This window comes from Ostrinia nubilalis, chromosome 22 (genome assembly GCF_963855985.1).
Source record: "Ostrinia nubilalis chromosome 22, ilOstNubi1.1, whole genome shotgun sequence".
NCBI classification, from domain to species: domain Eukaryota; kingdom Metazoa; phylum Arthropoda; class Insecta; order Lepidoptera; family Crambidae; genus Ostrinia; species Ostrinia nubilalis.
The window spans coordinates 6,236,102-6,250,634 of NC_087109.1; the positions used below are offsets into that span (position 1 = coordinate 6,236,102).

Sequence of the window (14,533 nt, forward strand, 5' to 3'; positions counted from 1 at the left end):
TCCAGCGCCTTCCTGCTACCTTTCAAATGATGTCGTCGGTCCGGTAACTAAGAAAAGTTATTAGGCAGATGAAACATTTTATCTTTTTTGCAAGCTATTCTTAGACTTAGATGGCGCAGTGTACTATATTACTTGATTTTCTGCGGGAAGCACCTGGAATCTGGATGCTGCTAGAGCCGGTCGTTGCGGAGGACTTTTTCCAGCAGTGGATAGTTTTGGGCTGAAATCACCAAACTGTATCCCGTTTAATTGTGTTTTTAAAACACTCACTTCATAATTGTCTTATTATTACAAGTTATCTATTTATAAAACTTATAAAAATCAAAACCAATATTGTAATTATTCATTATTTTTTATACCTATTCGTCATCATCGTCTCTAGCCATCGCTTAACAAAAACAAAACACTGCAACGTCACCTGATACGTCTCAAACGACAAAATGTGTAACACCGAAAACACAACAAAACTGAATGATAAAAAGTGCAAATCAATAAAGAACTCACAAATCACCGTCGCGGTCCCGCAGATGTCCCCGCGAACAACAAAAACTTAATTATCACGTATTATAACAGCCTCGCGCCCGCCGCGTGCGCAGCGTGGAAGGGCGTAACTCTAAATTTTAAGGTTTTGAAAATATTTTTTTGGGATTCCTTTGATAGTTGGTTTCTAGGGTAATCAAAGAAAAATGAATTAGATTTGATAATAAAATCTATGATTTTACGAATCATCAAAATCAGCATGTTTGTAGTGCTCGTCCTTCATCATTATCTTATTTAAAACCTTATCTTATATATAACATCATCAAGATGAAATAACACGATTTATGTATTTTTGACCTGTAATTTTAAATTATTATTGAAGCGTGTTTTCTTTTTCTCACTAAGTGTAAATAATTCACAAGAAAATACATATCGTGTGACTTACTCGAATTCCATCGCTTCAGGGCTCGTGGATAAATCAATTTTGATTTTCACACACGAAATGCAATCGCATTAAATTCTTGATTTCTCAAAACTGCGTGTTCTTACGTATTGGGTTTTAGTTAAAACCGTCAATACATCAATACGAGCATCGAACGCGGCAGAGGCGGGCCCAGGCGGCCCGTAATTACAGGCACCAGAGCCTTCGGGCCTCAATACGCGCCCCTGCCCTAGCGGATTATTTAGTAATTTTCCTTTTATTTGGACTTATACGCTTTTGCCAGTGGGCGTTCGCAATGTGTCCTCTTTTTGCAAGTTAGGTTTGGACAAGTGCGTGTGAGGTATGGACCGTAATAAAACAATATAAATAATTACAACTTTCATTTTATTAATGTTAGAGCTTTGTGTGGTTTTAGCACTCGGATTGCATTTTGTGACAGATGTAATTTATTACTAAATTAACGCTATTAATCAATTAACATACTTTTTATGAACTGCTCCTGTCATTTTGTTCACATTGATTTTAAAATCATTCCATTATTGTTTCAGTTTTTGAGACTCCGTTTCGTTAGTTTCAGCTAAAATATGACGTCCACTGCTAGACAAAGGCCTTCCCCAAGAACTTTTCCAGAGTGACCGTATACAAGTTTGATTAGGTGTAAGTACCTACTAATTTTAGCTATTATGGTATCAACTACACAGGTTACAGTTACTTACCTTCGAGTAAGCATTTATATTTGTACTAATTTTAAAAGATATAAATTATGATAATTAATTAGAAAAGTACGGAGGCATTAGTTCATCTATTTTAAAACTTGAAAAAAGCTACTGATACAGGTGGGAATTGAACCCACGTCGTAATATTTTTTTTAAAATAAATTCAATATCCTCATATTTGACTAGCTAGATGCTCCAAGGGTTTTTGTAATACGATCAAACCATGCATTGTTGTAATTGTATGCTTAACCATCAGTGAATATTTATTAACATACCTACTTGATTAGGTTAGTTCTAGTTTTTGGAATGATATTATAATGGTATCTAACTAAAGGGGTTTCAAAGAAAATAAAAAGTCGGAATATAAATTTTATTGCTTCTTATAAATTTTCTTACAAATTAGGAAGAACTAAAGTTTCGCAGTGCGAGTGTTTTATGCTAAATAACTAAAATTGCAAAGTACACTAAACACAATAACTAAACATTTAGTACAATATTGCTATGAGATATTTTAATCAACAATTACAATTTATACAAATAACTTTATATCTAAAATTGTTATAAAAATAAAACCTACACTATATCTACAGGCTTAATGGAAGAGCTAATATTCATTTATTTTGATTTTTTTGTTTGTTAATTTTATCTACGTAATATACAAAAATAGTTACAAATAAATAATTGTTTTAATAGGAATCGCTAATCTGCTATCTCTATGGTATACCGTTTTGGAAAAAACGTTTTATTTACCAGTTTTTAATAGGACCTTCGTACATAGCACCAATACATTCAGTTTTAGATATACAAGCGATAACAGCCTTTACATAATATCATATCAAGTCTTACAATTGATCATGATTAAATTTTAACTAACATTTCATCACAATTCGTACATACAATCAATTGTTCGTCAATTCAACAATATTATTCCATAAAAATACCTTAATTTCAATTTAATAAACAAGTATTCACCTATGAATATTAATACAAGCACTGGTGTTACTATAGGACTCAATGGATTAAAATACAATTTTCAATAGTCATGTCAAATTCTTTGGGCCATATCTAGGAAGTGTCCTAAGATCCTAGTTCATCAGTCCTTAGTCAATTGCTGTAGCAGGTCTGTCGGACGCCCGCGAGGATCACGCTGAACTCGTCTTCGGGCCTGACGTCGGCCCCCGGCGGCGCGGGGGGGTAGGGCCCTGCCGGCGGGGCCCCGGAGATCACAGAAGCGTAAGGGGACGGGTACATCCGTTCAGAGCAGTACTCAGGCCCAGGGCCTTGTTCAGGGCAGTACGGGGGCCTGTAGCCCTGCTGTTGCTGCTGCTGCTGCTCGTATCTATACTGCTGCTGATGCTGATGCTGTTCCATCGGCCCACCTTCAGCTCCATAATCCAAATATTTATCAAACTCCCGGGCGTCCACGTCAGACTCCGGCGACCCTGTCCTTATCTCCGGACGGGAACTCATGTACTGCTCCGGTTCTTGAGCCTGATTTGAAGGCGGCTCCTCAGAGAAGTAAGAGCCACCCGTATCGTACTCGGTTTTAGGCTGCTCAGAGTAGTGCGACACGTACGAGTCCTCAGTTTTATACATTTGCTCATACTGCTCATATGGGTGATACTGGATGCTGTATTCAGATTGCATGGGGCCACTGGGAGCTGATGATACTCTTGGTGTAGTCGTGCCAAGCGTCTGCTGGTCTTGAGAAGTGGCTACTGGAGGAAAGAAGGTTCCAGTGACGAGAGGCGATTGTTCTGCGAGGGTCCTCTGCGTGCACATGACGTACATTCCATTGGCCATTCCCATGGCTGCGACGGGTGCGGGCGAGAAGGAACCCGGTGTCCGGTACGGTTTGTACGGGGAGTATGAGTCTGAGAGGGAGGAAGCGTTGATGGCTCTTCGCCTTTCCTCGTACTGAAAGTTTTCCTTTTCGTTTTCGACGGGTGAGGCGTCTGGGGTGGGCAGGGGAGCTTCGGCGGGCGCGGACCTCCGTCCTTGAGGCTCAGGGGACCTCGCTGGAGACGATTCCGGGGTTTGGACGTGGCCGTTGAACTGGTTGGATTGGAAAGAGTCGGAGGCTAGCGGCGAGGTGCGATAAGGAGAGAAGCCAGCGCCAGGGTTGTGAGAGAATCTAGTGTCTGGGGAATCGGAGGCGGCTGCGTATGGGGACCCAAGGGCAGCGGAGGCGGCGGGCGCATTAGCTGGCGTCGAAGGCTGGTTCGGCCTCGTCTTGTTCTGTTTCCGTCGCCGAGGCCGGTACTTGTAGTTGGGGTGCTCCGTCATATGGATAACCCTCAACCTCTCGGCCTCCTCCACGAACGGTCGCCTGTCTTGCGGTGTCAGCGAACGCCATTTTTTACCTGGAAAATGGAAAAACAGAAAATGAATCGATTGTTATGTTAAACGATGCAGCATTTACACGTTTTTACTACCAGAGAAACCGTACCGCGGCGCGGCTAGGCATTACGCTTTTTATAGAATTGACAGGTCATTTTTCAAACAACGGTGGTAGCTAGAACGGGTAATATAAAACCGTGATAGTTACAAATATTTTCCTACAAATATCTTGATGGCGTTTCTGGTTTATTAGTGGTATGGTAAAGAAATAAAATGGACATCGTCTGTCACAAAGTCAAGCTAAATAATCACGATAGTGTTTTATCAAATAACTATAAAACACGTACTACGGGAGGCTAATAAATCTTCATACCGAGTTTGACCGAGGGCCGTGGTTTTGCTGGAGAATTTTAATATTTAGTTGTTGGTGATAAAGTTGAAATTTTGTTGTGTCAGCTGGTGTGAGGCTCCGAGAGAAATTATCTAGAGGAGCGCACAATCTTTAAGGATATTTATCAAAGCGACACTACTTGCTACTGGCAAAACAACTTCACTTTTAGTGAGGTACAGCGTCTATAAACCGATCTATCGATAAGCTTAATGTTAAATTATTATCTTCGGGGAAATATTTATTGGACATTTTAATGCGATAATGTTTTAACCATTCGCAAATGCCTTGAGAATCAATTTAGCTTTTGTGTTTTATTTAGACTTAAGATAATATCGAAATATTCATCTGAATATTATTTTCACTTTATTGATTTTATTTACATAATAGAGTTATATGCATTTTTAAAAATAGCAGCAATCCATTAGAATCAAAGCATCGCTGTTATTATTACGTTTATATTCACCCACAAAATACAAGTAATCGTACAAAAACTTATACAAAAAGATTATAAGACGAAACGTATGATTGTGACAAAAAACGCGAGTCAGGTATCAAGTGGAACTTGTTTGAGTGATGTCAAATGTCAACTTAACAAATGACGGGTGCCCGCTTCCTGCAGGGTACAGTCGGCGACATAATAGTGACATAGTTTTGACAATAAAACCACGTTATCTAGCGGTATGAAAGGACTCTTGATTTAGAAGATAGATAAATAGTCTTGAAAATGGCACGATTTAGGCAGTCTTATAACTAAAAAGCGATCTCTTCGATTCGAATAAATTGAAAAACTAGACATAAATTATTGAAAAAATACTTTATTTTATTGTCACCAACTGGCAACTTCAGACTTGCAAAGTTCTATAGGTAATAGGTATATTAACTTTGAAGTCTGAAAATATAATAAAGCTTCTGCGTTTTGGATGGTAGTTATGCCACTTTACATCGTCGTTTCGATTGTTAAAGATGTTGTTGGTATGGATTTAGAACTAATTCAAGATTCAGAGTAAAAAATTGAAAAAGAATCATAAAAGTTACATAAGTTTTTTCTTCCGACTGTATTTAGGCATGCATAGTGCTGGATTATCGATGTCTGTCGCTATCGATACGGCTGAATAATTAATGATTTATTACGATATGCGATTAGTGTTGTCAGCGGGAGTTATTGTTTTAATGTAATTAAGTTTTTAAGGTAATGTGGGTTTCTTATGATGATACAGAAGTTTTTTAAGTGTATTTTTCAATGTTAGGTTTTGCGATGTAGCTTAACGTTTTAAGACGATTACAAGCATTCATTAAAAATGATCGTTTTTCTTTACAGTTCCTTGCGACATAATGATACAATATGTAGCAACAACCAATTATGATACAAAGCTGCCTGAAATGTCTCAGTGATCTCACTCAAGATTTTTGATTGAGTTGATATTAGGCGGTCTTATTGGTTTGCAAGAGTCTATTAACATAATTATACGATTTTGATGAATGAAGAGATTATTATTTTACTGTAGATCATTATTTTATTGTTCGTTTGAGGTACTTGGAGATTAAAAACCAAACAGGAATCAAAGTTTCTATTATAAAATCGTAGGAAGCTTTCAAAACACTCGCTATGAATACCTGTAGCGCAGGAGTCACACTGGAAGCCATATTACATAAATGTCTACCTACTTGTTATTCGCTTATTACTAACACTAGATTAAGATTATCGTGTTACTAACACCTATAGATCTATATCTGAAATAAACGTTTATTTATTATTATTAAAACAGCAAAATGTTATCGACCTGTCAATCTGACTGAGACACATTGCAAGTCTATTGCTTTAGATATTCACAGAAACCACCCAAAACCCAGAAATCCTTGGGGATAACAAATGACAAGTGATTAGAGTAATTTTGGGATGAAAAGGATGCTCAACATTCGTGGGATGACGCGCATCTATCAAAATCATCCTAATACTTTTTTGGGAGCAAAGCGATTATCGATAAGGGGAGAAATATTGCTTTGGGTACATTGTTGCATCACTAAAGGTTTTGGAAATAATTTTTGCTAATAAAAGCCCTTGGGGTAAAGTTCGACTCCTGATAGGATACATCTTTTGAGAACTAATTTATTGTGCTTCATATGGAACACAGTTGTCATGTAATTCGTAATACCAGCATGTAGTTTCAGATGGATAAAATAATTGACCTGAAAAAGGCATTTTTACCCGAATTCAAACAGGAGGAGGTTCTATGTTCATTAATAGTCAATACAGTGGTTTGAACTTTTCTCTAGCTCAAACGCAGACGATATCTCATCAAGCTAGACACTGTATCATAAGCAGTTTAATAGGAGCAATTTTGCAACAAAACATGTAAAGCCTTATGCTTATGACTGAAATAAAATGCTTGCCACCGTCATTCCAAGCAAATCATAATAACTAAGCAGTTCTTTACGTTTTTGTCGTTCATTTAGTACGTAAAAATTAAAGCCAAAAACGGTTCTAGTAACTCTGTATGCAGTCCATATTAATTAAAAATAAACCTAATCTTTCAAATACCTGTCACCACCTACTTAAAAACAAGTAGCGACACTGTTTATTTTTTATTTCATAACCAGAAGCTGTTGGAAAAAATTAAAAAGAACGAACTAACGAGGCAATCTATCATCTTTGTTTAACATGGCGGTGGTCCCGCTCAATCATTAATTAGATCAGATCATTAATGACGGTAATGATGTTTAATGATTAATTTGGAGAAATTAATAAGCATCGATTCGAATTTGGAGTTTAATTGGAGGTCATTTGTTTTATTTACACAAGAAAGAAGGTATTCTTAATTCCATTTGACATTTAAGTACTTTTTAATTAATTTGAATTTAACAGAAAAATGATTGAGTTTTTGGAATTAAACATAGTAGGCTGTGTGTTATACATTGTTTATGTGTGGCAAAAGTCCTTGAAAGTAATAACTTGATAGTAAATTAATGAAAGTGGAAAAAATACGTAATATCTCTGGTCTTCTCTTTATATTGACTCGTAAACTCTTGTGACACAGATTATACCTACCATCAGAAGTAGAACCGTAACCATTTCTTTTAATTAACTGTGAGGTGACGTGTTCCATTGTGGTCCGAAAAAAATAAAATGTCAAACGTATAATCACCTTTCTAAGGCAAAGGCGTAGCACTTACAGCCAGAAGATGGCAGCCTCGATTTTTTGCGCCGACGGATGTCGAAGCGCACGCGTCGCATTCTAAAATCGAATTTCTGCTATTCCTTTCTATCAGGAAAACCGCGTATGTTCCGTCTCGCTTTAACGAAACAGTTTTTTTGCATTTCGATTCTGAGCCCGTTGTTTTTGTCGTTTTTTTATGCGCCCGCGTCACATAGCGCTGGCGACCGGTGGCCGGTTTGAAATGTCCTAGTTATTTATGACCCGTTTCTCGGTCTTTAATAAACGTGACCTGTAATGCCATGGATACGGCACAATTTGACTTTATTAAGAAGGCATACCTAATACTTAGTTGGTAATCTCCGGAAGTTTAAAAAGATTTTACAATTTACATGTCAAAATTCTTCAAATTGCTGCGTTAATAATACAAGAGACTAACTATTGATTCAAATAAACCGAGAAATCTCTTTGCCATAATGTCACTAATGAAGATTACATCTAATGATGAATATACATAATTCAATATCTACCGGACTGATCTTTTGGATAAATTTTGGGCTGCAAAATTGGGAGTCTCTTCCTCTCTATAAGCTAAGACTAGGCGCAGACCATAGATTTTTCGTCGGCCGATAGTTTGGTCGGGCAGTTGATCAGTATGGGCATGTATGGAAGTGCGCACATTACACCGATTTGATTTTGCCGATTCTTCATACAATTTAAAATCGGGCCAAACTATCGGCCAACTAACAACTAACAAACAATGCGCCTAGTCTAAGAGTGTAGGGAGTATCTTCTAGCTAGGCGACAGTTGCTAGAATTAACAGCTTGAAAATAATACTAATTATAGAATAGTAGATATAGCTTTAAGAGACCAATTGCTAAAGCTGTCTTCGAACTACAAAAAGTGTTAAAGTAGAATGTAAATGGGTTATGCAAATCTCCTCTAAACTTTCCGTAAGTGATTTGCAAAAGGCTCAAGAGTTTAACCGACAAAGACTCTTTATCAATTGGCCAACATGTACATAATCGATGCTTAAAGAAACCCGCGGCGGCTCACAAAGCATTATAATTTCTAGCAACAAATAAAATTTACAAAACGAATTTCCATGTTACGCCGACGTTGAGACGGTGGCTGCATTCCCTCGGTTTCCATTGCTCGTCCTTTTTTCCAGTTCTGTGGAAGAGAATAAAACGACAAAGCTGCCGAAAAGCATAAAGCGGCCGATTCGGCTGCCCGCTACAATATTGGCGGAAAAGGAGGTTTTATTTCAGTTTGAGGTGTAAGAGTTAGCGTTTGGCTTTTGTTTTTTTTTATTTGTTTTTATGTTTTATTGTCTGTGGCGAACTAATTTTATCCTAGACTTTTTCGCGGGAAAGTGAAGCGACATGTTCGGCAGTTTTTTTAATTTTCTAAAATTTCTGTCTATCAGACTATTAATGTGTAATGGTGGATTTATTGACCATTAAGTGATCGTGAAAGTGCAGACATGAGTGTAGACTAATAAAATAAAACAATGCAAATAGTTTTCAAGTTCTCTCAAGCCTCAAGACCGCGTCAGGTTTTAATAAAGTGCCACATCTTTACTGAAATTCACGGGAAAAGGGGGATCCATGTTCCATTCATCACTCATTTCATTGACGACAGAAAAATAATTTCACGTTATTTCGAGTACAGTTAATAAACACTAGCCACAAACCTAAAATCAGCCTGAATACATCTCTTAAAAACAAAAGAAGAACAATCAAAATTTCAAAATCCGAATCTCATTAATTTCAATTTCGAATTTCGAACCAAACCGCTTAACCCTTCTCCCTTACACCAAGGTACAAGCTCAATGCATATTCTCAACGAGTAATAAACTTTTGTTGCGCGCTGTAAACCAGTGCCACAGGCGATGCATTGTCCGAACAAACCTAGCCAATACTTCGGTGCCTAAACGTTACTATCGGTAACGCCCACACACTGTGCCGGTCGTTTTATCATCTATTTTGCCAACTGACAGTATAAAAAGTCTTTCACATCACAAAATGCCTTTTAGTGGCATGACAGTAAAGTATTTGCAAGTTAAATGGCATGGGAGAAAAACTGCTAAACAATTTTGCACGTGTAAAGTTTAGGTAAAAAGTTTAGAGGTTATGTTCATGGTTTTACACGAATGTTATTTTTGGACAAAAAATAATAAGCATTTTTGCTTACACGTGGAGATATTTTCTTAGTAAGGCACACATAATTAACCTGTAACAATAACCCTAAAATAGTATTCGCTAATTCCGATTCAAATTTAATAAAAAATCTTGACACTCTTGCCTCAAAATCATTTATTCCGTTGCGCATCACCGTTGATATTTATTTCTCCTAATTTGACTGCATTTCTCGGTTACAAGTCGTGCCCATCAATCATATAGCTGTCCCGCTCGCACTCTCACGGGTCCAATCCTTCTGTCTCCATTTGTCGCGTTTGGATGCGCTGCGCGTACGCAAGCAGCGAGCCCGCGCGTGCCATGACGTTCTTTTTTTTCTCGATTACAAGAAAAACCATAAAATAAAGAGATTGTCAACGGTAGTTAGGATTAGTTTGGGATTCGAGGAGTAGCAAAAAACTATCATTCGGACATTTTTGTTGATCATTGAAATGGTGATTAGGTGGGGTCATCTGTGGCTATTACGATACTGGAGTTTTTGTGAGGACTCTATGGTTGGTTCTAGTTGATTAATTTGTTATTAAATTTTTACCTTAAATTAAACATCCTGTGGCTCAGATAGGTAGTCCATGTAAGGTTTAAAATCACTAGAACAGTAGAAAGTCATAAGTACGCAGACTCTCCTTTTCTGTAAAAAAAAGTTGTGGCCGTTTTTTCTGACAACTAGGGAGTGAAGTCGATCTTTGGATTAGAGGAGAGGGAGTTTGAATCTCAGCATAATTATGACGATCTTGGGTTCAATTTCTGGGAATAGCACAAATATTTAGAAATTAGGTTGTATCTTTCTTATGAGTTTGTTTAAGTTATTGTAGGGTTGAACCATAATTAGGTTCTATAAAGAAGTACACGAAGTCACGGCAAGCCTTTACGAGTCAATTTTAATTGATAAAGATTGTTTGTCAGACTTAAATATGAGACTGATGCCCGTTTTCACCATCAATCCCTATTTTTTAAGTGACCCATATGAAAACAAAATCCCTGTTATATGTTACCATAGGGGTCATTTAAAAATTAAGGATTGATGGTGAAAACGGGCACGAATCTCATAGAGTAAAACCATACTTTTTGTAACCAGAGTTTAAGTGCTTCTGAACACGTTTTTCGTACATGATCTTAAATCATACATTTCTAGTTTTAAAGTCAGGTAGCAACTCATTTTTTCTAAGCCCAACATTTTGGCAGTTTCAAGCGCAGTAAGGTAAAGTTGCTCATTACGCGCACGTTTATTCCCGCCGCGTGAGCGCCAGTCACGTTTGCCGCACGCGCCCGCGCACCGGCTCCAGTGTGTGCCGACAAATGTCCTTTGTTAAGTCCGGACTCCACCGAAGCGGAGAGGAGAAGCTGGAGATGAGCTGTGATTAAGGCCCGGACTCCACTATTAAACACTTTGTCGTTAGTGTGATTTTCATTTTATGTACTAGGGCATTTGCTTGTAGCTTAGATGAAAAAGTCCCCCATTGCTTTATTTTCGTCGTCAAGCAATGGAAACACGCCCGATTCACATGCTTTGCGTACAGTCACGTTACTATTGCTACACATGCATATGCAACGACACTTCGCCATGCGCTTTGCCATGCGATGATACTTTGCCATGCACGATTTTAAGTCGTCCCCGCTTTTTTGCTCTACATTCCTTATTAGACAATGGGAATGAGTCCGATCCGCATAGTACTTGTACTTCAACTTAAGTTTCTGTTACACATTCGTATGCAATGACAGTCTGCCATGCACGGTTTTAAAATCTTAACATTCTCAACTTTTTTGCTCTACATTCTCTATTCAACAATGGAAACGTGTCCGATCCGCATAGTTCGCGTACGTTAACGTTATTATTACTACGACGTGCCGCCTGAGCCTTTCCACTGAAGCGGGCAGGATGCGCCCACGCACAAAGCTTATTAAACACTATTTCGTTGGTATGAATTTCATTTTATGTACTAGGGTATTTGCTGCTAAAGTAAAAAGTCTCCCGTTGCTTTATTTTCGTCGTCGAGCAATGGAAACGCGTCCGATTCGCATGCTTTGCGTACAGCCACGTTACTATTGCTACACATGCATATGCAACGACACTTTGCCATGCGATGACACTTCACCATGCACGATTTTAAGTCGTCCCAGCTTTTTTTGCTCTATATTCCCTATTAGACAATGGAAACGCGTCCGATCCGCATAGTTCGCGTACGTTAACGTTATTATTACTACGACGTGCCGCCTGAGCCTTTCCACTGCGGGCAGGATGCGCCCACGCACAAAGCTTATTAAACACTATTTCGTTGGTATGAATTTCGTTTTGCGGGTCAATGGTCTTAGAAAAGGCGATTTTTTTGTACCTAGAATCTGTTTGACATTTGGAGTCTATAGATTTTATAGTTGTGTATTTTCAGGGCCAGTTGCATGACATTAGTAAAAAAACTGATTGCAGAAAATATCAACGGCTGCCATTTGTGCTGCCATTTGTTTCAGAAACTTGATTTTGATTTGATTTTGTGAAACGCAAATGAAATATAGGTAATGTAATATGTATTTTAATTAGGTCTACATAACATGTCTTATTGTTGTCAATAACATTTAGTTTTTTTCGTATTTCATTACACACAGCACAGCTTATGTTTTTTTTCTGAAACATACATATACATTTTTATGCGACATGTTCTTACTAGTTCTTGGATTGTGCTTAAACTCCTGGTTAAAAATCATTGATACAATAAATGTTTAGAGCAGTTTTTTGTCAAATTATAAAATGTTTGGTGTTCATTATTAGTAATTGAACTTTTTCATACAAAATTGGGACGTCAAGTCACTTATTCTGTGGTCAAGTCCTCAAACAAAATATGAAACTTCCTCAATTGATTTTAAACGTTACCCTAATGACATAAAGTTGAAAATCGAACAGGAAAGGTCGACATTTCGTGGTTTACTTGTACATGTGCGCTTGTGCGCACGCGCACGTGGTAGCGCGTTGATGTCTTTTGATAGCGCTTAATGACACACGAAATTTTGTATCAAAAATATTTATTTTGTGTGGTCACTTGTAATATTTTTTAAGACTTATACGAGCAAATAGTGATTTCATTGTTTTAAACTTTCATGGTCACTATCATAATTATTATTACAGACGGGATTGTTAATTAATTGCCTTAATTTTGAGTTTCCGATATTTCAAATAGTGATTTTTACTAATAACTATCAAGATTGCTGAAAATAATCTTAAAATTAGTTAGTTACTAGTCTAGTGCATTAGGTTAAAAACTGTAAAAAATTTGTGGTTGGATTTTTTCAAACCAAATTCAATCCCATTATAAGTTAAGCCTAAAGTTTTGTGTGTTTAGAAATGAAATCTTCTAGAGTAATTTCTTGAACGAAATTCTCAAATGATTCGGATTGTGGAAGATATTAGGTACTTATATCTTGTAAAATATTTATTGAATAAGTAGTTAATTTCTTTGCAAATATGTATAAGAAAGAATCACAGTACATGGACGTATTTTATAAACAATTTCCTATAGCTGATCATGGCATCTAACAGAATTAAATTTTGAAACACCCAAAAAGAAGAGTTTTAAAACCTCTGTACAAAAGTACTTTTTTTTCGATAAACCTTAGTACGTTTACCACTAACATCAGGCAATGTATAAACAATTTTTTTCTATTTCTATTTTCAAATTCAAAAATATAGGCAATAGACAATCATAGTCCCGGCCGCTGACAATATTTTTGAATAGACAGTTTTTTTTCTAATAAATTCTATTTTCAAATTCAAAAATATCAGCCATAGACAATACTCCCGGTCGGCGACATCACAAGGCGCATTTGCATTCCGCGCGCGCGCCACTAACGGTAGCGCGTTTGTTCACGCTATATTGGTCTTTAATCTATGCTTTAATAACCGTTGGCGACATTTTTTACTTTTGTGGCATTATTGATAAGTTTATGGAGGTTTTTTAATTATGTGCTGGATGTGGTGGGAATGTAATTAATTAGTTTTGGATGGTTCTAATATACCATTATAATGGACTAATGGTGTCGGTGTCGGATTGAACGAATCGCTACTTGAGAAACGCGGGTTCCAACCCTGTAACAGCTGGACTAGTTGGTGAACCAACTTGTAACACAAGCATATTTAGCTTAGCACGAGGGGTTAACGGGACCCAAAAAAATTAACAAAACATTTTTTTATGTTTCAGTCAGTACCTATGTCAGTATTTCCAAATGATTATACCCAATGTCTTCAAAATATGAACGAATAGGTTTCTGAGTAAGCTTGCGTTTTCTTAAAATTAGATAGCCTTTGCACTAAAGAGTGAAATAGAGACCCAAAGGGCTTTTCCAAGTAGTAAAGAGTGAGTACAATTCTTTCTAATCTACTAGAAGAAAATGGAGCAATTCTTAATTCACTCTAGTGAATTTCCTCTAGGAAAATTATAAATAGATTTACAATATTATCCTCTGGTTAAAACATTTTTTTTTAACTTTTAAAAAAATACAATTTTTAAAATAATACAATTTTTTTTTCACTACAACAGTATGTTAACACGTTAATCGCCCGATAAGCTATCAAAGGGCTAAGTTCAAGCTCATATATAATTCATAGAGGCTCTACGTCTCAATGTGACTGAGTCCAGATTCATAGTCACGAGCGCTTAGCATGCATCCGATATGCGATCATTGATTATAGGGCATTTTTTGAAGTAACAAGGACAAATTGTTTTTTTTAATAAGCGATCCGCGACTGAAACAAGTAAATAAAAAAAGATAAATTGTTTTTTAATCAGCGACTAGACCGCGACTCTTAGAGGTAAAAATACAAAGA

The 14,533-nt window shown here is 37.1% G+C and overlaps 1 protein-coding gene across 1 annotated transcript in view; it reads right to left on the bottom strand.

Moving 5' to 3' along the window:
- Positions 1-2,464: 2,464 nt before the first annotated feature.
- The window catches only part of LOC135082850 (putative transcription factor SOX-15), a 135,422-nt gene continuing 123,353 nt past the window's right edge, over positions 2,465-14,533 (bottom strand). Inside the window, exon 4 of the mRNA XM_063977611.1 lies at positions 2,465-4,001. Within this exon, the coding sequence (XP_063833681.1) occupies positions 2,743-4,001 (1,259 nt within the window). The 3' untranslated portion in view covers positions 2,465-2,742. The remainder of the gene's footprint in view (positions 4,002-14,533) is intronic.